This window comes from Halichoeres trimaculatus, unplaced genomic scaffold, assembly GCF_033239565.1.
Source record: "Halichoeres trimaculatus isolate MK-OKI-2021-1 unplaced genomic scaffold, fHalTri1.1 fHalTri1_scaffold_13, whole genome shotgun sequence".
Classification (NCBI taxonomy): Eukaryota; Metazoa; Chordata; class Actinopteri; order Labriformes; family Labridae; genus Halichoeres; species Halichoeres trimaculatus.
In genome coordinates this window covers 6086091-6107555 of record NW_027437191.1, presented here as the reverse complement: position 1 = coordinate 6107555, position 21465 = coordinate 6086091, and the positions used below count along the sequence as shown (strand labels likewise).

Here is a 21465-nt window from a genome sequence, read left to right as displayed (position 1 = left end):
GGATTCATTCAAAGCAGTAACATTTGGGTTAGATATAAACATATGAGCTAAAATCTGTACAAAGCTAACAAATATTAATCATCTCAAGGTCAGCCAAAAAATTCTCTGATCTGATGCTGTCAGTATTTTTACCCCAACCTCACAAAATCATAGAAACAGGAGAAGTATTGTGATGACATCTAACAGCTGTGAGGTGCAGACAGAAAGTCAACAAAAAGTTAAACTTAGAAAACACCAGAATCCAAGACAAAGCTGAACCCATTTTACTGGTTTAAGCGCTTTCATGAAAAAATCTTTCTGTGTAAACCATTTTTCAACACCAACATTAAAACAAAGGACTTCTTGTTTGCTCAGAAGGTAACTCCAGCTGTGTGTGTCACCACACTCTGAGCAGAGAAAGGGTTTCTAACCAATGTTTGGAGGAAGTTGACCAAAGTTCTGGTGTCTCCTTTTAATCTTCTTCACTAGTTTCAGTCTCAGGTTCAGGCTCAGGCTCTGAAGAGTCTTCAGTCTTAATCACAATCTCTAGTTGTAAAGGGTTTTCTGGATCTGAGTCCAGAGCTGGTTGTGCCCCTCCACAGCTCTCACTGTCAGCTCCTGTTCCTGCCTCTCTGGTCTCCTCCTCCGTTTGGTTTTGATGATGCTCAGAAGTCTGACCGCCAACACACTTGTGTTGTTTTACCTGATACGACCAAGAGAATCTTTGGTCACAGACTCTGCAGCTGAAGGGTTTCTCTCCCGTGTGAACCAACATGTGTCTGGTCAAAGTGTCTTTTCTGTTGAATTTTTTATTGCACTCAGTGCAGCTGAAGGGTTTCTCCCCTGTGTGAACCAACATGTGTGATCTGAGAAACCCGATGCGGTAATATCTTTTACTGCAGAGAGCGCAGATATATGGTTTCTCTCCTGTGTGAACTAACTCATGTGTGGTTAGACTTCCTTTGTGTTTGAATCTTTTCCCACAGTCAGAGCAGCTGAAGGGTTTCTCTCCACTGTGACGTTTCATGTGTGACCTCAGATCTCCAACATGGTGGAACTTTTTACTGCAGCCAGAGCAGCTGAAGGGTTTCTCCCCTGTGTGAATAAACATGTGGGTGGCCAGACTTCCTTTGTGTTTGAATCTTTTACCACACTCAGAGCAGCTGAGGGGTTTTTCTTCTGTATGAACCAACATGTGGGAGGTCAGTTCCACTTTTTGGTTGAACCTTTTACTGCACTTGGAGCAGCTGAAAGGTTTCTCCCCAGAGTGAATCCTCAAGTGTCTGTTCAGATTCCGTTTTTCTGTGAATGTTTTACCACACTCAGCACAGCTATGGGTTTTCTTCTCAGCCTTTGTTGTTGTATTTTTCATGTTTTCCACAGAGTTTAAACCTAGCTTTGGTTCTCTGGTGTCCTTCTTATTATCATCACTGGTTTCAGTTTCTGGTTCAGAACAGTCTTCAGTCTTGACCTTGGTCTCGATTTGTGAAAATCTCTCTGGATCTGAGTTCCTGGCTGGCCATACTCCTCCATACTCCTCTCCACCAGTGCTGGTTCCCACCTCTTTAGTCTGGCTTTGATGAGTCTGTGAGGACTGAGGTTCTCCTTCATCGTCTTCACTTTTTACTGTGACAAGAGTGAAGGGAAACTCTAGCTGCTCTCCTTCCTGCCAGCTCCACACTTCCTCCTGTTCCTTTTTAATGTATGTGGACTCAGTGTCCTGCTGGTCCATAGCGGGGCTCCACTCCTGCTGCTCATGGAGGAGGTCTTCTTTACTTTTCTTCTTTACAGCTGCTGGATGTCTGCAAGACAAAGTTCATAAAAAATTAACAGAAGAAGTGGAACACATCACCTAATGACATATCATCATTCACTCAGACAAGTTCTTCAAACACTAAATTCAAATAATTCTTCAAACAAGCAGCGTAAAAAATGTACAATTGTTATGTGGTCAGCTGTCAGAAATGACCACATCAGCTAGAGGTATCAGTGATTAACCACTGAGAGTCACCAGTTAACAGGGTCACACTTTACACTGAAACACCAATGATGTCAGCAGCTGTTATTTAATACATCTTCTTTATCTAATTTCAGTTAACCAGGTCTAAATAACTGCTGGTATTCTAAATCAAGTTTTTATTTTGCTTATTTGAGAAAAAAGTTGGTTTGAGGCAGAGGTTATGACCAATGGACTCAATAAAGAAAGGAAATAATAAGTGAACCTTTAAAATATTATTAACATTTAGATTTTATGATAATGGTAAAATTACAGAACATTATCAAACTATTAACCAGTCTTATTAGTAATCCTGAACTACTCAACCGTTAATATTCTGATCTGGTAAAGTTCTCTGGACGTAGTTTTCTGATTCTTTTATTATGCACCGGGTCTCAGACTCAGCAGTCTGTGCTTTTTCTGGTCTGGGAGGGTTTCTAAATTAATTGACACATGTTTGGTCTGTCACAGTCTGGTAAGCGTCCACGGATAATGGAGTCATGCAGAGAGCGTAATGTTAGCTAAACTCTCAAATATCAACAATGATTGTTTTTCCACATGTACTCTTCTCTAAACCCTGTTGTATGAGGCCAGTCAATGCAGAGCGTTGGTTTTAATGATTTAGAATTATATTCACACTGCAAAAAAAAGAGCTTTAAATGAGAGAAAATGCAGCATTTGTGTTTAATATTAAAGGGATAGTTCAGTTTTTTTGAAGTGGGGTTGTATGAGCTCTATGTGACCACTAAGGACATTAGATACAGTAGAAAGTTGTCTCCTCTCCCTCAGTAAGACACAAACTGTAATCAATGGTGGTGAGGAAATAGGGGCTAACAAGGACAGACGGTACCAAATTCAAAGGCTATTTTCTCTGCCTACAAGAACTAACATCAAAAAGTAAAACTACAGTTTAAGAGTACGCTACATAAAATATTTTTTAAGTGCATTAAGTCTTCGGAAATATAAACATTTATCTGGACCTAACTAACTGGTCATGTGTCCTTCCGCACAGCGCTAGTGCGCTCCGTCCCCCCTCCTCCTCTCAGCTGTAGGGAATGTAAACAAACTATGCTTCGAGCGCTGGTTTTAGCCTCGTGTAAGTTTGATCAAGTATCGTAATTCTTTTGTTTGTACTCTAAGGATTGTGAGGCAGCGTAGGAAATTCAAAATGAGTGACTATGACAGTGACGATGAAGTTCCATTCACTTTGGAACCAAAAGGATACCTGTATGAACTGGAGTACACAGAAGAGGAGCTGCTACAGATGGAGACTGAAAGGAATACAGAGGAAACATCCACGGACACAGGACATCGAAATGCTGAGTGTTACTGCTGCCACGACTGTTGCTGTTGTTGTTGCTGTTACAGGACACTCCAGAATTCAGAAGAGCAGGGGAAATCTGTGTGATGAGTTACACAGACGGCTTGAGAGCCAGCAGTGTCCTCTAACTCAGACAAATCCTGAAGAGTGTTTGTAACCAAGTTCCACTCGTGACAGCAGTAACACTCAGCATCCATGGGCATTGAGTCACAGCTCAGACATTTACACCACTGAGTATTTCCGACTCTATCTTGATGTCCAGTGTCCGTGGATGTTTCCTCTGTATTCCTTTCAGTCGCTATCTGTAGCAGCTCTTCTTCTGTGTAGCTACTTGCTTCATGCGGGTATCCTTTTGGTTCCAAAGTGAATGGAACTTCATTGTCGCTGTCATAGTCACTCATTTTGAATTTCCTACACTGCCTCACAATCCTTAGAGTACAAACAAAAGAATTACGATACTTGATCAAACTTACACGAGGCTACAACTGGTGCCCGAAGCACAGCTTGTTTACATTCCCTACAGCTGAAAGGAGGAGGGGGGACGGAGCGCACTAGCACTGCGCGGAAGGACACATGACCAGTTAGTTAGGTCCAGATAAATGTTTATATTTCCAAAGACTTAATGCACTTAAAAAATATTTTATGTAGTGTACTCTTAAACTGTGGTATTACTTTTTGATGTTAGTTCTTGTAGGCAGAGAAAATAGCCTTTGAATTTGGTACAGTCTGTCCCTGTTAGCGTCTATTTCCTCGTCACCATTGATTAAAGTTTGTGTCTTACTGAGGGAGAGGAGACAACTTTCTACTGTATCTAATGTCCTTAGTGGTCACATAGAGCTCATACAACCCCACTTCAAAAAAACTGAACTATCCCTTTAAAGTCTTCACATCAGCCTGTTTAACTTTTAACATCACATTTCACTGAAAGTCACAGTAATGACTGAATCATTCTTTTTTCCTTGCACACTGCCAACGCTCACACTGTGTTGTGGTTTGTGGTTCCTTCCTGACAGGTGTCTTCAATTTGGTCAACGTCTCTTTCTCTTTACGTGTTTGAACAACCATCAGTAGTTTCTTTAAGGTTCTCCCTGTCCTTCTTTTACCTACAGTTAACGAGCCAGCTATAAACAACAAATTTAAGTTCTGTCTTCTCCAAATAAACCAAGAGTAATACTGAAAATAATCTCTATGTTGAACATTATGGCCACACTGTCAAAAGAGGAGGTGTCAACAGATCTGCTGCTTTGTAAAAACTGTACAGTGTGTGGTTGATGAGGGTCAGGATGAGTTTTGATTTTGGCATATTCATTTTATCATTCATTCATAAAAAAAACAAATAGTTCAAAAACTATTATCTCAACTAAAAAAAGACATTTTATTTTTTTCATGAACCCTGGGTTGTAATGTGATATAATCAACACAAGTTGTTTTTTATGGCACCTGCAAGCTGTTATCTTTTCGCCATTTAAACACGTTAGATTTTTAGCCTGTATATTGTATTATATGTTTTTGTGCAACCATAATGAATTTATTGTTTGCATATTATACTTTATTATCCTCATTGGATTCATAATGTTTGCCTCACAAGAGTTTAAATAGTAGCTCCTTTACTAAAGTTCTGTGTGTAAGTTTCCTCTGGGAAGCCAAGGCCAGCTTACTGATTAGAAGTGCAGGACTCCTCACAGCTGTTGTTGGGCTTATCACCCCTGACCTCAGCCTCCCTCTCCCCCCTCCTTTCCTCCATCCTCCTTTTTTCTTTCTTCTGACAATTCAGGTACGCGTCTGCCACACACACATGAACAAACACCTATATTAATACACACCTAGGAGGGAACATGTGTGTCTGTTGGCACTCACATGTTCATTATTTGGCCAATAGCAGACTGTTGTGTAGACTGTGTGTATTGGATATTCAGTGTGTATCTCAGAAGGTATAAGTTAGGGGTGGCCTTATCGATCTAAATATCGATAGTATCTATATCAAGATGAGTATCGGTATAGGATAAATAGTAGCGTGATGAGATCAATACTGAAGTTTCTCTTGTGTCGTCCAGCAATTTACCTTACTTTCCTCCATCTCCTGCTTCTCTGTGCAAATGGGAGGGAACTTTTTGTTATTTTGCACTTGTGATTTTTTTCCTAAAACAATTGTGGTGGTAGAGCAATTATTTCATTACTTTTATACAGTTAAAATTTTGTTCTATTGTTGGGGTTTGTCAATAAAAAGCATTTTCATTTCCTAAAATCCTTGTGTTGTGTTTTACCATAATCTGAATCAGAATCAACCAACTCAAGGCAAAACCACAAAATTATTCAATGATTATTACATTTCATGTAAAAAGGTTCAGTGTCGGTATCAGTATCCTTGATACTAGCCCTGTATTTACTTGGTATCGGATCGATACCAAAATTCCCAGTATCGCCCACCCCTAGTATAAGTGTGAAACCTATCTTGTGTTAGCTGCTCTTCCCCAGAGTGAACTTCTGCCAGAAAGAATCCAGCGCTGACCTTCTACATGTGATGACCCATAAATGGTTAAGCTGAGACCTGAAGATTCTCCAGTTTTCTTTTCAGGGGTACCAATATTAAAGAACTGGGTTTAACACAGAGAAAATGTCCAAAATAACATGGCAAAGCAGCAGTGCCTGGTGAGGCACTGTAACATTAAGAACTGGAGGAAAACAGAGATTACCACGCTACAAAAAAAAAAAAAAAAAAAAGCAAAAATAGAAAAAAAAGTTTTTTAAACTGGATTATAACTTGAATATACAGTACAGCTTTCCATACTGAGTCCTTGGGAATGCATCCGTGTTCAGTTTTATCATTATTTACATAAATAAATAATGATAATCTAAAATGGTTTGAAGAGGATGCAACCCTTTTATCTTGAAGTCGTCAAATGAAAACACTATGAAGGAAAGAAGAAAAGCAGAGAAGATAGTCTGAGCCTTTATTCATTTGTGTAAATTGAATTTCTTTCAGTTTCCATTTTTTTAAATCTTAGAATTCACGTTTTGGGTAAATGATTTAAAACTTGTATTATCAGATCTTAAAATCATAGTAATACCACGAAATGGGGGGTTTTCATTAACGGTTGCCATTAACTGCTGTGATGGACATGTATATCACAGCAGTTAATGGCAACATGTAATAAAATCTTCCCATTTCTTGACCTGCTGCAGGTAACGAGGTCAATGTAGATTAAAGTAAGATGAGGATTCAATACACTGTTTTCTGTACTAGTTTTGAGAAATAACTGGATTTTTACTTTTCTTAATGTTAAAGTTGGTGTTAGCCCTCATCTGTTGTTTTGGGAGGCTCCATGTCAGCTGATCAGTGGCCCCTGTCTGGATCTGAGTGGTGACCGGTTTTGATACCAATGAACTGAAACTGATCAAGGACAAACCTGCAGTGTCTGAGAGAAGCTGGGAGCTGAAGTGAGGACCCAGTAGCTTCTGTTGATGATCATTCTCCTCTTGATCGAAGCTCCGTGCTACCCCTGCTCCTTCCTCCAGAGGATGCTAAGCTAATGCTAACCTCTTCTACCATGTAGCAAGAGAAACAGCACACAGATCATTCAGAGTCATCACTTCACAAGAGGAAGGCATCACAGACTGATCGCTGCAGCTCAAACATCCTGAAACACGTACGACACTCAGAGAACAATAGTGAAGACCCGACATTTTCATAAAGCGCCACGTCGTCACGTAGAGAAGCACTTCCGGTGTATTAGATTTGTTACCTTCAAAATAAAGTTGTGTAAATTGAATAAAGCAGATTAAGTTGGATTCAAGTGCAGACGTTCCCCATGGCACAGTTCGTGTCCAGAAAGTCATTTGCTGCATTTCTGCAGAATTTAAAGAGATTGTTAATTAGGAAAAACGTGGTTCAGTTATTCAAAGGAAAAATAAAAGCAGTGAAACCAGGACCCCCGCTGGGTTGGCCAAGAAACCAAATGTCAAACACTGTATGTCTTTAGGTTTAACAGCAACTGAAGGAGTATTTCACACATTTTGGTGGACTTTAAAGAAAGGTAGTGATTTTATGTTGTTGTTTTTTTAGGCTTCATACTGTCCCGCTAGTTCCCCCAGCCCCCAAAATCTCTATTTTTCCTCACTCTAGTGTTTCGTAAAACACGTGTTTTAGCCTCTGTATGAAACTATGATTTAGCTGTTGTCTCCTTAAGACTCTCTGATCCACAAACCCCCTTCCTTCTGATTGGTAAGTTCACTGGAGGCCTGTCAGGGGCGGGCATATGGGAAGACCTTAGCGTTTGAAGCCGCCCCTCTAGCATGTTTTTAGCTCAGAATGGCCAGTTTTGTTGTGTTTTAGCCTCGCGTTTACATGGAAACGGCGTTTCAGCCGACCTAAAATGCAAACTTTTGAAAACAGCCTCTTGAGTGGGATTTTTCTGAAACACTGCCACCTCTGTTGCCATGTAAACAGTAAGCTGGCGTTTTCAGTGAAAACGCTGCATCATGCTGATGCTCCGCGGGAGCGCATACAACAGTCCAACAGTACCATTGTTACGTTCGTAGCGAACTACCGTGCTGTGCATGTACTGCTGAATCTGCTGACTGTCTTTATACAAAATGTGCATCTGTTGCTCCACTTCTGCTCTTAGTATTCACCAATACACCAGATGACTGGCTTAACTCTTCTTGGGTAGAAAACTCTCAAAAGACAGTTATAGCCCCACCTACAGGCCTGGCATGCTTACTACAGCGTTTTCAGTCCCTCAGGGTTTCCGTGTAAACACAGATTTTTATCACTGTGTTTTAGGATTTTCAGATTAAATGTTGTGTTAACGGGGCCTAACACTCTTTGGCAGCAGTACATGAAAAACACTGACCGAGCCTTCAACGTCAGCTGTTCAGAGATGACTGTGTGACTCAGGCCTTCAAGGTCGAAAGGCTTCATAGCACACTTACCCAGTATTCTAAAGGGACATGCTACCCAATCTTGGGTGGACGATGTTTTCCCAACAGGCCAATGACCCCAAACACAATTCCAGGCTCTGTTAGGGTGAGATGACCTGGACTTTACATTCACCTGTCAAAAACTGAACCGAGATGGTTTGGAATAAGATACACCCACAGAATAAAGCAAAAGGAGCAAACTGGCAGTCAGCCAATCAGGGAACTCCTTTACTATTGAAAACCATTTTAGGCAAATTAGTTCTGTAGGAAAAAAATCTACTTGTTTTTTTTTTCATTTCAGTAACGGATATAACACCAAGTTTTACAACATGTTTACACCAGCTGGACACATGATCCTGGTTTTGTTCCATTGTTTTTACTATACCACAATACAAAGATGGCAGCAGAGAAATGAGGTCTTACTTAAGGCCAATCCCAATCGTCACTCTTTCCCCTTCCCCTTCACCCTCTGTCTTGTGGGCCAAGGGGAAGGGGTAAAAACACATCTCTTAGAAATGAGACGCCACTCGATTCTTACTGGCTGTGTCATAGGTAGGTGTTAATTCACTTCCAAACCAAACAAATTTTTACAAACTGATGATAAACTGAGGTCAGATTAGGGTGACACATTCACAGCAAAAAGACTTCACTACGATGTACTGCGTTACATGAGTTATGAGACAGTTGAGTTAGGAAAAGCAAACGTTACAGTATTCAGAAGCTACACTGTCAAAAATAAATGTCATTTTACAGAAAATTTTTAACAGATTTTTTCCTGTTTTCTTATAAAACAACAAAATGCCAGTAGATGTACAGATATTTACAGTAATTTTACACAGTTAAAAAACAAATCTGGAATTTAACAGTTATTAACACACTGCCCTTCTCTTAAAAACACTTTCCTCTCATGCATCACTGGTCATTTTATCCTCCATCAGTTTTTGTTTAAAATTTTACTATTTTCCTTTAATTTCACAGCAAAGTCATTTTTATTGTAACATTTCTTGTAACCATGAGTGAGGAGGACACACTGTGGATATGAGACCCTGCAATAAAGGGGGCACAGCATGTCTGTGCTCTCTAGTGCGAACTTGCTTTCTGTGCTCCAAGGAGCTGACTGGCTGTCTGTGCTACATTGTGCAGACCCTGTACCCAGTGATTTTACGTTGTTTTGTTTTTAATAAATAAGATATGTTGATGGTCTTTGCTTTGTTGGTTAAGTTTTAATAACAATGCTATTTGACTTACACAGACGGGCCATGCAGTGTTGCACAGGCAGCATGTTCCCCTAATGCAATACTTAACTGTTCAGCAGAGTCTTATATCCTCTGTGTGCCCTCCTCACTCACAGTTACAAAACACCATCACAACAAAAAGTGTTTTGCTGTAAAATAACGGTATTTTTCTGCAGAAATGTTTGCATTGTCACTATATTGAAGGTGTTTGACTGTAATAATTTAGTAAAATCTGTTAAATAATGGTATTTTTCTCTAAAGTTACATATTAATACTGTAAATCTGCAGACATTTATCTTTAGTTTTATAAGTGGAGTTTGTTTTGATACATAACAAATTTGTTATTGTAAATGGGAAAAACAGAATTTTCACAGAAAATTACTGTAGATGATTTGACTGTTTCCTACACTGTAAAAAATTTCACCATAAAATTACAGTAAGTTACTGGTTAATAATTGCATTACTTTCACAGCAAGTTGCTGCAAATATTTTCACAGCAATTTACCATAAGTAATACACAGTAGTTTACTGTAATTGTTTCACAGTAGTTTACATTAAAACAACAACACTTTACTGTTAATTCACGGTTGCCAGGCCCAAGGAATTACCGTAAAACAGGACAAGCAGCCTATGCTGTGGAGCACAACCAGACAGCCAGGCAGCCAAGACAAGCAGCCTATGTCATGGAGCACAACCAGGCAGTCAAGACAAGCAGTCTATGCTGTTGAGCACACACAGCCAGCGCAGTGGCCCATAGACAGCTAGCTGGTCCATGCCATGGAGCACAGACACACTGGCCCTGTGTGGTATCTTAATGTGCATCAGGGTCTCATACCTACAGTGTTACCTCCTCACCCATGGTTTTCCTTTCGGGTTTTGCAGATTATTGCGTTGAAACAACTGAAAACTTTAAGTTGGACTGATGCAAAATGTTGATTTGAGAAGAATTAAAATATTTAGTTTATTTGACTTATTAAGTTGTGTTAAATGAACTAGTTAATTTCATTTCAAAGAACTTAATTTATTTAGGTGTGACCAATTGAAGCAATTCATTTAACTTGGTCCAACTGTTTTCTTTTTATTAGTTGTACTACCGCAGAATTTCAAGTTGACATGATCCACAAAAATACATTGGAAACCTTAATCTAAAAATTTTGAGTTGGATTGATTAAAAAAATTACATCACCTCAAATGACTAGAGATTCCCTTTTTACAGTGTAAGCTGACATACAGTCTTTGTTTCTAACGTGATCTAAAAAAGATTTTGTACTCCTATTATTGACAAAGGAACAGTTTACATCTGTGCTGGGAGCTGGCCCACACGGTGACGCGCTTCATGGCCTCTGATGCGCGCCCCGATGGTCAGTCTGTTCTCCCGGTTGCTGAGGTAACAGAGGCTCTGACCGTCTCCGCTACCGGGTCTTTCCAGCACACTTTTTCCGCACTGGCATGGATCATCCAGACCAAGCAGTCACTGCGCCTCGGCCGCAATAAAAAAGCGTCAGAAAAGCAAATAAAAAAGCGTCAGAGAAAAGAGGAATTAATATGGTGAGCTTCACACTAGTTCAAAATGACAATATGTAGATAAAGTAAAGGTGGAAAACAAGGGTACAATAACTTGACAGAATATGTTAAACTTACTTTGGTGGCATCAACCTTGAAAATGTTGAAAATCTGCTGCACGTCCCACAATTCAGTTCATGGAATTTGCTGTGTTTTTGCAGTGGATAGTCTTAATACAGCATTTCATGGTGAAATAATGCAATAAAATGCTGTAAAATCCTGGTAATAATTGAAACAGCAAATATCACAGCAGTTGACTGTAGTAATACTGTTGTTATTGTAAATTTTAAAATTACAGTCTTATATTGTAATTATTACAGTTAAGTCCTGTAAAGTTGTAATACAGCAATTTACTGTGAGAAAATACAGTGAAATATTGTGAAATCCTGGTAATTTTTTACAGTGTAGAATATATTTTTTTACCGTAAAATTATAGAGATTATTCTTAAAGAAATCTGATTTGAATGTATTTTGACTGAATTTATATGTTATTTTACATTATAGGGGACATTAATAAACTATGGAATACTGTGTTTTAATTTATTTTGACTGTAAAATCTAGTCCTGTATTTTACAGTCATTTCATGAAGTTCCATGTTTTTACAGCGTCTGACAATAATTTTTCAGTATCTGTCCGGAAACTTTGTTTCTAGTGCTTTTGACGTTTTTTTTTACAGTTTTTTTTAACAGTATACAATATGTGGCTTATGAATACCCAAACATTTACTTCTCATAGCTTTTGTAGCTAATGCAGCTCCTGAATCCAGCTTAGCTATCTGATCACTCATAAAATACAGTTTATTGTAGTGAAGTCTGTTTGGTGCGAATTTGTCACTTGGGTCTGACATTGGTGAAGCGATTATTAGCTGTAGCTGTCACTATAGCGGCGTTAGGTGGATTGTTATGAGTGATTTTAAAAAAATACAACCAACCAAAAAAAAAAAAGGGAAAAAAAGGAAAAAGAAAAAAAAAGAAAAAGAAAAAGAAAAAGAAAAAAAAGGGAAAAAAAGAAAGAAAAAAAGGGGGAAAAAAGAAAATAGAAAAAAGGAAAAAAAAGAGAGAAAAAAGGGGTAAAAAAAATACAACCAACCATTCAAAACATGGCTAATATTTACATGGAGCAGCAAAGAGTTAAACATCTGATAAAAATATTGATCTCATTGGAAATTTGTCATATACCTTGGCTTCATGTGCGGTCCCGGTTTGTCTTTCTTTCAAGGGCTGTGTAGCTCTTCTCCTTCACTGTAGGGAGAATTGAGACACCACCACTAGACGTTCACGCACAAAACCAAGGGCTAAGGAGTAGAATTGGAATTGGTCCTGAGTTACATAATACTAATTAATTCACACATGACATACACATATTTGGTATCATCAGTCAAAGCATTCTTCCTCTGATACCATCAACTGTGAATTCACCTATATCCTAAAAATGATCAAACGATGTCATGACAATTTTTTAAACATGTTGCAGAGCTAGTGGTTTTTAGTGTGGTCATAAATGTTAGCTAAAGCAGGTAAAATATCTGCAATCATCAAAGTTTAGCCAGAAAAAACACCTCTTTCACCACAAACATGCCATCTGAATGGTTTCTCTCCTGCTTCAACCTCCAATGAGATTTTCACATTTTACACATGCACTACACACAGAGAGGTACATTTGAGTTTCTGATCTCTGTTTACTACATTCTGTCTCAGTTTTTAACTTTCACCTCAGTCTCTCTTAATCTGCGTCCCTGCCTGGTTCTGTCCCTCCCCTGTCCTCTCCATCAGTCCCTGCTCTGTTCTCCTCAGCGTGGCTCTGATGGAGCTCTGCAGCCTGACTGTGGACACACTTGTGTTTCTTTAACTGATAAAACCAAGTAAATCTTTGGCCACAAACACTACATCTGCAGCTTTTTTCACCCCTGTGATGAGCCATGTGAAGTTTCAGATTACACTTGTGGTTGAATTTTTTGCTGCACTCAGAGCAGCTGAAGGGTTTCTCTCTTGTGTGAACCAACATGTGTGAACTCAAATGTCCTTTCTGGAAGAATCTTTTACTGCAGACGGAGCAGCTGAAGGGCTCTTTTCCAGAGTGAACCAACATGTGCGTGGTCAGATGTCCCTTTTGGTAGAATTTTTTGTTGCACACAGAGCAACTAAAGGGTCTCTCTCCGACGTGAACAAACATATGTGTAGTCAGGTGCCCCTTTTGGTTAAATCTTTTACTGCAAACGGAGCAGCCGAAGGGTTTGTCCTCTGTGTGCACCAACATGTGTGTGGTCAGGTGTCCTTTTTGATAAAACCTTTTACTGCAAACAGAGCAGCCGAATGGTTTCTCACCTATGTGATATGACATGTGAAGGGACAGGCTGGACTTAAGGCTAAATCGCCTACTGCAAACAGAGCAGCTGAAAGGTTTCTCTCCTGTGTGGATTCTCATGTGATTGGTCAGACGTGTCTTTTCATTGAACGCTTTACTGCAAATAGAGCAGATGAAAGGTTTGTATCCCGTGTGGACCACCATGTGTCTGGTAAGATTTCCTTTTTGGTTGAATGTTTTGCTGCAGACAGAGCAGCTGAAGGTTTTGTCCCTGGTATGAGTTCTTGTGTGTGTGGTTAACTCCTCCTGGTTTTGAAATGTTTTTCCACATTCAAGGCAGCGGCAAGTACTCTCATCAGGGTTTGGACGTGGAGGTCGTTTTCTGGTCTCTTTCCAAAAATCACTGTCAACGCTGTCGTCTGAGTGAGGAGCGTCTTCAGTCTTGATCTCTGGAGGCTCTTCAGTTTTGATCTCAGTCTCTGGTTGCAAATGGTTCTCTGGGTACGAATACCTGGCTGGTTCTGATTCTCCACAGTCCTCTCCACCAGCTTCTCTCTTGACGAGTTCAGACTCTCTCTGGTGAAACTGAGAAGACTTATCTTCATCATCCTCACTCTTCACAGAGACAGCAATGAATGGGAACTCTAAGGCACTATCCTGACCAATCCCCACTTCCTCCTGTTCTTCTTTTATAAGTGGGAGCTCTGGGTCCTCTTGCTTGGTACTTCTTTGTAACTCTTTGTGGACTGTTATATTCTGGTCAGGCCTTTGTGCTGAATGGTCCCCACATCTTGAGTCACAGAACAGTTCCTCCCCTGTGTTCATGACTTCTTTGATCCTCAGAGGGTGGTTGTTGTTACAGGTTTCATCACTGCTACTGTCAAAAACTGAAGTCTTGATGGAGTCAAATGTTGCTGCACATTGGGAGACGGCATCAGGCTCCAAAGAGCCTTCAGTCTGTGGATGTAATTCTGGATCTAAGTTGCTGCTGGACTCTCGTCCTCCACAGTTACCTTCATCAGACTCTGATCCTATCTCTTTCTCCTGTTCAGTTTGAGTTGGGTGAAGTTCTGGAGCCTGAGCTCTGAGACACTTGTGTCGTTTCAGTTGTGAATGCCAAGAAAACCTCTGGTCACAAATACTGCAGCGAAAGAGTTTCTCACCTCTGTGATGCGCCATGTGATGAGTCAGATTAGACTTGAGGCTAAACCGTTTACTGCACAGAGAGCAGCTGTATGGTTTCTCCCCTGTGTGAACTCTCATGTGTTTGTTCAGGTTTCCTTTGTGGTTAAATCTTTTACCACAGTCTGAGCAGTTGAAGGGTTTCTCTCCTGTGTGAATGCGCATGTGTTGGATCAGCTCAGGTTTGTTTTTGAATGTTTTAACACACTCAGAGCAGCTGTAAGGTTTCTCCTCACCGTGATGTGCCATGTGGAAATCCAGTCTGGCTTGTTGGTTGAACGTCTTGCTGCACACAGAGCAGCTGAAAAGTTTCTCCCGTGTATGAACCTGCATGTGTCTTGTCAGATGTCCCTTTTGGTTGAAGCCTTTACTGCAGACAGAGCAGCTGAAGGGTTTCCCTCCCCGGTGACGTACCATGTGAAGCGTCAAACTGTTCTCACGATTAAACCTTTCGTCGCAAACAGAGCAGCTGAAGGGTTTCTCTTTGGAGTGAGTTCTCATGTGTTTTGTCAGATTTCCTTTCCTATTAAATCTATTACCACACTCAGAGCAGGTGAAGGGTTTTTCTCTTTTATGAACACACATGTGCGAGTTCAGATGCCCCTTAAGATAAAATCTTTTGCCACATTCAGGACAGCAGAAAGGTTTCTCTCCTGTATGAATTCTCATGTGTTTGGTCAGATTTGCTGTATGGTTAAACCGTTTCATGCAAACAGAGCAGCTGAAGGGTTTCTCTTGAGTGTGAATTAACATGTGTCTGTTCAGAATTTCTTTAAGGTTAAATTTTTTATCACATTCAGAGCAGCTGAAGCGTTTCTCTCCTGAATGAACCACCAAGTGTCTGTTAAGATTTCCTTCATGGTTAAATTTTTTACCGCACACGGAGCAGCTGAAGGGTTTTTCTCCTGTGTGAATTCTTAAATGTGTGGTCAGATGCTGCCTGTTATTAAATGTCTTTCCACACTCAGAGCAGGTATGTGTTATCTTATTAGTTTCTTTTCTCATACATCCAGTGTTTTCTACAAAGTCTGAAGCAGAGTTTTGTTCTCTGGGGTCCATCCAGTCATCACTGTCTTCAGTCTCTGCTTCAGAAGAGTTTCCACTTTTGTCATCCGTCTTTGGCTGAAAATGTTCCTCTGGATCCAATAACCTGGCTGGTTCTGGTCCTCCAGAGTCCTTCCCACCTGCTCCTGTTTCCATGTGTTCAGTTTGTCCCAGATGAAGCTGAGAAAACTGAGGTTTCTCTTCATTGTCTTCACTCTTCACAAGGACGGAAGTAAAAGGACACTGTCTGTCAGCAGATGCCTCCAGTCCTTGAGGCTTCCGTCCGTTTTGACTGCACCACACTTCCTCCTCTTCCTCTTTAATGAGGGGCTGCTCAGTGTCCAGACTGGGGCTCCTCTGGGCGTTTACAGGAAACACTGAAACAAATCAGAGTCAGAATCAGAGTTGTGTTTTGTTATAAAAGGAATCTGACTTGGTGGTCTAACAATTAATTAGGAGTTAACATAAGACTAGAAACTACTTAAATAATACAGAACTAGAAGCTATACACCCTTTAAAATTGTAAATAAGAAAGCTTGGATGTAAAATAATAATAAAAAATGTATTAAAAAGTAAAAAAAAAGGAAAATATAAGAAAATTAAATAAAATAAAATGAGAAACTAAATATACAATCACATCAAAGTTGTTAAAGATACCATATTATATTTTTTTAGCTTCTAGAAATGAGTCTAGTTTTCTTTTATGCTAAGATTAAAGTGATTTTAAAAAAAATAATAATAAAAAAAAAACTTCAGTGTTTGTGAAGGATCTGTTGCCTCTCTTTTTCTGACCTCATAATCTGTGTACCTGAGAGATGCTAAATCTACAACCTCTGGATATAAAACTAGCATCTTAGAGAGGCTGAGTCTCTAAGGAGTAAAGATGGGCAGGCGTCGTCTGTAAAAAACTGTGTCAAAAATGTGGAACAACCTTCCTCAATGTACAGTCAGGGAGACTTTGAATATCTTGACATCACAGCATTAAAAAATGTATGACTCTGTGGCAGAGAATAATTCATTAATAACAACACGTGGGACTCTGTATTGGAGATCACTGCATTAAAAAAACAGAAATGACTCCATGAATGTAAGTTAAAGCTCTATTAGGAAAAAAGAAACCGTTTTTGAACAGTATCCTCAAATGCTACTGTCTCCTCTGGTCTAAAGATCATATAATAAAGACTGAGGCAAAGAGGAAAACTGAATTCTTTTTGGAAATCATGGATGCTGTGTCCATGGTGCTACAGAGGAGAGGGAGCACTGTTCTCAGCTCACAGTTTTAAGCCAGCATTCCTGCTGGTATGGGGGTTGGTGCTTACAGCGTGGGGAGCTTTCACATCTGTAAAGACTCCATCAATGCTAAAAGGTGTTTACAGGGTTTAAAACAACATGTGCTCCCATCAAGAATCCGTTTTTTACAGGTAAGGTCAAAAACCACTCAATTCTGCTGAGATTATCCTCAAACTTTTTATTTTATGTTAAATAACAAGTGCTGCATACACTCACAAACACAGGCAACCTTTGTCCACCATTATGTCCATCTGTTCATGGCTTTGTGGGAGAGCATGTGTACTAGTTTCATTTGCAAACATCCTGACCTAAAAAGCAAAGGTACACTACAGGCCAAAAGTTTGGAAGCAAGATCAAATTTGTACAAAAAAGATCACATTTTTGTTGGTATGCTTTGCAACAAAATAAACATGATTATTATATGAGGACTAACTTAACTGAAGACATTTTTACTATAATTATCAGATATGTGAGTTAATCTTGCTCAAACTTTGCGCTCTTCAAAACAACCACCTTATGCTTAAACCACAGCAAGGAATACATGAGGCATTCGTTCTTGTTGTGTTTTAATTTACCAGGAGTTACTTTCCAAGCGTTCTTAAGCTCATCAGTCAGACTGCTGATTTGTGGGACATGCTTTTCTGACTAACTGATCATCACACACAAGCTCAATTGGAGTGAGGTCCGGGGACTTTTGGAGAACACCTCCCTCTTAGTTTTTATCTGGGTAACCCTGACAGACCTCAACATAAGGGTCATTATCTTGCTGCAAAACAAACTTTTGACCAACAAGTCTTAGTCCAGGTGGAACTGCATGATGCTGGAGGATGGAGTGATGCTGTGCCTTCTTCTTTATACCCTTCAATTCTAACAACATTTTTGTATGCAGACCCTCAATACCCATACTTTTCAAGAATCATGCAAATGGTGATTTTTTTTTTTTTTTTTTCACACTGAAGTTGTGACTCTTGCAATGGCTCTCAACCCTCAAACTAAGCCCCTCTTTTCTATGGTTGACATTTACCCAGCAATGGTCTGGTAACATCAATGTATACTTGGGCTGGACAATTATGGCAAAAATAATAATCTTGATTATTTTGATAGATATTGAAATCACGATTAATAAACACAATTATTCATAATTTCAAAACTTGAGTATTTATTGAAGTACAACTTGAAAGAATAATCAAAAATAAATTATTTTCTGGAGTCCTGGGTTGCTTACGGTACTGATGAGGCACATGTCCTTTGCTAGCATAAATGTAACAGCCTCTGTTACCTCTTGATGTCTCCAGGAGCTGGTGGGGTATAGAGCAGCACTGTAAAGAGTGTCCTTAATGGAGGACTGTGTTGTCATTGTGGTGCTGACTGAAACTGACAAGCTAGCTCTTTTTCTGCTCTTTTGGTCCTTTAAAACTTGGTCATAGACCACTTTGTGGCTGAGCTTTTAGTGGTTAAATAAATAGATCGTGTTGCCTTGGGGAGCAGACACGACAGCATGACCAATTTTGCAAGTGATGTCCTTTTGCTGGATGTCCAGCAACTTGAAGCCAAAATGCTTCCAGATGACAGAAATAGTCCTACCTTTCTGGTAGGAAAGGCTTCCTTTCTGCCATGTTTGTAAACTGCTTTCTTCACGTGTGCTGATTGACAAACACTTGCTGTGGCTGCACACACAACACGAGTGCATTCATGGTGCTTTGCCAGCGCAGGGAATTACATACACGCTGCACCTTGTGGCACATCAATCATTTTTCTTCAATTATAATGTTTTTTTGATCATGATTAACCAAAATCGAAATCAAGATTAAAATTCAATTAATCGTCCAGCCCTAATGTATACATTAAGGCAAAGTGAAAAATATGGTGCATGTTAATGAAAACAAAGTCTAATCATGCAGTAAATGCATCTCAAAATAACTCGTGATGATTTTTAAGAAACAATGATGTGAATAGAAGTTGCTTCTAAACTTTTGGCCTTTAGATTAACAACATGCTTACAGAGTGTAAAGGTTCTGAGGATGAGTAGGGGGAATTCAGTACTTCTTAGGCAGCACCTATCTTACTTTGTCATTTAGTACCCAGTATAATCCAAAAGAAAAAAAATGTTTAAAAAGCTTTTGACGAAGATACTGACACAATTTCACACTCTGCAGGTTTCCACCTCAGCTGTATGATTTATAAGGAAATGCAGTTAGAATAATAAATATCATAAAAAGGAAAAAAATGTCTCGGTGCTTCAGACAAAGGGGAAACAATTCCTTTGAAAAATCCAAGAAAAATGGAGGAGGAATTGTTGAGTTGCCCCTTACGGAATACAGAACAATAAAGTAATTTGTGAAAGTCAGAGAAATTATAAACAAAAAGCGAATATTTTACAATGCTGTCCCAGTCCAAACCATCTCACATCCTCTCGACCTTGTTTCAGCTTCAAGAGAGACAGGACGGTGTGAGGTATTGTTGTCACTTTTAGGCATTTAAAGGTAGAGATGGGTACCTTTCACATTTGAAACGATGCGGTACCAATGCCTGGTACCTGGCAATCGGTACCGGTATTCAACAGTACCAATTTTCTGTACTTTTTTGTGTTTATGTGGTAAAAAAATATCATTTTTTTTCATAATAAAGTATTTTTTTCACTTTGACATATTTATTCTTCAATATATTAACTTGCAATGCTGTGTTCATGTCCAGCATGGAAAATTGCCTGCTCTTCCACTCCCTCACAGTCACAAGGATGCATTTAGGTGCCTAAACATGGTACCTTTTGATTTTACATGAATCGATACCCGGTACTTTTGACAGGATTCGGTTGGTACCTTTAAAAGTACCTGATTCGGTACCCATCCCTATCTAAAGGTGGAACAAACCAACTGACATTTCATCACCTTCATTCAGAACAAACATACGTATGTTACCAAAGATCTATCTATTGCCTCTTTTCATTGCTCCCTCTTAAAATGCCCATGAGGCCAGACGTATAGTGATTAAACTAAAAGATGGTGATGTGGGTAACCAACTTTTTGGAAGAAGTCAACTGTATAACAAATGTGTCTTTTCTTTTTCCATTGATTACAGTTAGTGAGGCTGTTTCAGAGATCATCAACACTCCCATGTGTTCAGTTAAATCTTGGCAGAAAATATCCTGGTAGCCTGAGGCCACAAAACTATCTGCTCAGGTTTATCTGTTGATTATTTAAGCATTTTTATTTTAATTTTTAAACCACAGTAAACTTCCAGATGTGGGAAAACAACCAAACCAGTTCATAACAATGCAAAATGTATTGTATAGTGTATTATCCTACAACACCATCTTACCATCGTTTTCTCACTGGCTTTAAAGACTCTTTTGTCCTCCTCTCTACTCATAACTGGTTTCTCCTGAGAAGCTCTCCTCAGGACCAGGATGCTTTGAGAAAGATCACTACATTAAGAGGGATCTAAGCTTGACTATAACCTTGTTGTTTATGGATAATCTGACGACCAACTCCTTTTACCAGGAGGTTCAGTGAAGAGAACCAGAGAAAAGCAGATGTTACTCTCAGCTGGAGCTATCTTTAGCTATGGTTAAAGGCTCGCCCCCTGAAACATGAGCGTTTCAAACCGTGGGAAATAAACCAACCTGCTCTCTGCGGCTCCAGATCCTGCAATCCAGACATGTCCACACCTCCAGCGTTCACAGACAGAAGAAGAAATGAATGTAGACTTATGTTAAAGCGTTATTCTGCTCCTAAATAACGTTAGCACATCCATAGCTGCTGCCTGCACTCTGCTGGAGACACTGACCCGGAAACTAAACACTTCTTCCTGTAAACTCAGCTGCCCTTCAGAATAAAAGCTCTGAAGTCATGTCAAACTAAGTTTGTTTGAAACATTTCATGAGCAAAGCAAAACAATGTGTAGAAAATGTGAAAAATTAAGATAAAAAAAATCAAATAAGAAATGAGGAAAAAAGTGTAAATGTGTAAAATATTCCCTGATGTAGGATACTTGTATACACATGATGGGTGGAGGCACAGAGTTCAAGTCCACATACAAAGTGGCACAGAAAGAAAATAAGCAAGTGTTTCAGGAAGTCAAAAAATTTCTTGTGATTGTGTTTAGCTTAAATTTAATGAAAAAGATAAATCTGTAAGGGTACCACGGGGTCCTAAGGTAAGAGTCATGTGTATGGTTTCTCTTTGACTCACCACTATAATTTCTCTAATTCAAGGGGACAGAATGCTCATGGTTATCTTGCCTAAATCTCTTGCGTATTGTACATAAAAGGTGGTGATGAATATTACTTTGTGTTTCATTTGTCATAAACATGCGCCAAAAAAATTGGTAAAAAACTTCTAATCTAGAGATACCCAGTGTTCTTGTCCACAATGTGTCTACAATTCTCTCCACAATGTATTGAAAGGAAGGAATTATGCCTGCTCACTTTATTCAAATATTCAATTCATAAAAGAAAAAAAAAACAAGAGGGCAGGTTCAGAAAATCACAAACCCAAGTAATTCAAGATATTTAAAAAAAAAACCACATCATTTTGATGAATTAAATGTGGTGTATAAGTTTTAAATGTATTTTTTAAATGTGGATGATTTTTGAGCTACAGATGATGGATGAGATGCTTAAATATCTGAG

The 21465-nt window shown here is 39.3% G+C and overlaps 1 protein-coding gene across 1 annotated transcript; it reads right to left on the bottom strand.

Moving 5' to 3' along the window:
• Window positions 1–309: 309 nt before the first annotated feature.
• On the bottom strand, window positions 310–20596 carry LOC141802287 (uncharacterized). Its single transcript, XM_074685826.1, has 4 exons — window positions 20458–20596; window positions 12755–15922; window positions 12434–12440; window positions 310–1781 (listed from the first exon to the last, which is right to left on the bottom strand). The coding sequence occupies exons 1-4, from the start codon at window positions 20492–20494 to the stop codon at window positions 452–454; spliced, it is 4542 nt and encodes a 1513-aa protein (XP_074541927.1). The 5' UTR covers window positions 20495–20596; the 3' UTR covers window positions 310–451.
• Window positions 20597–21465: the final 869 nt, after the last annotated feature.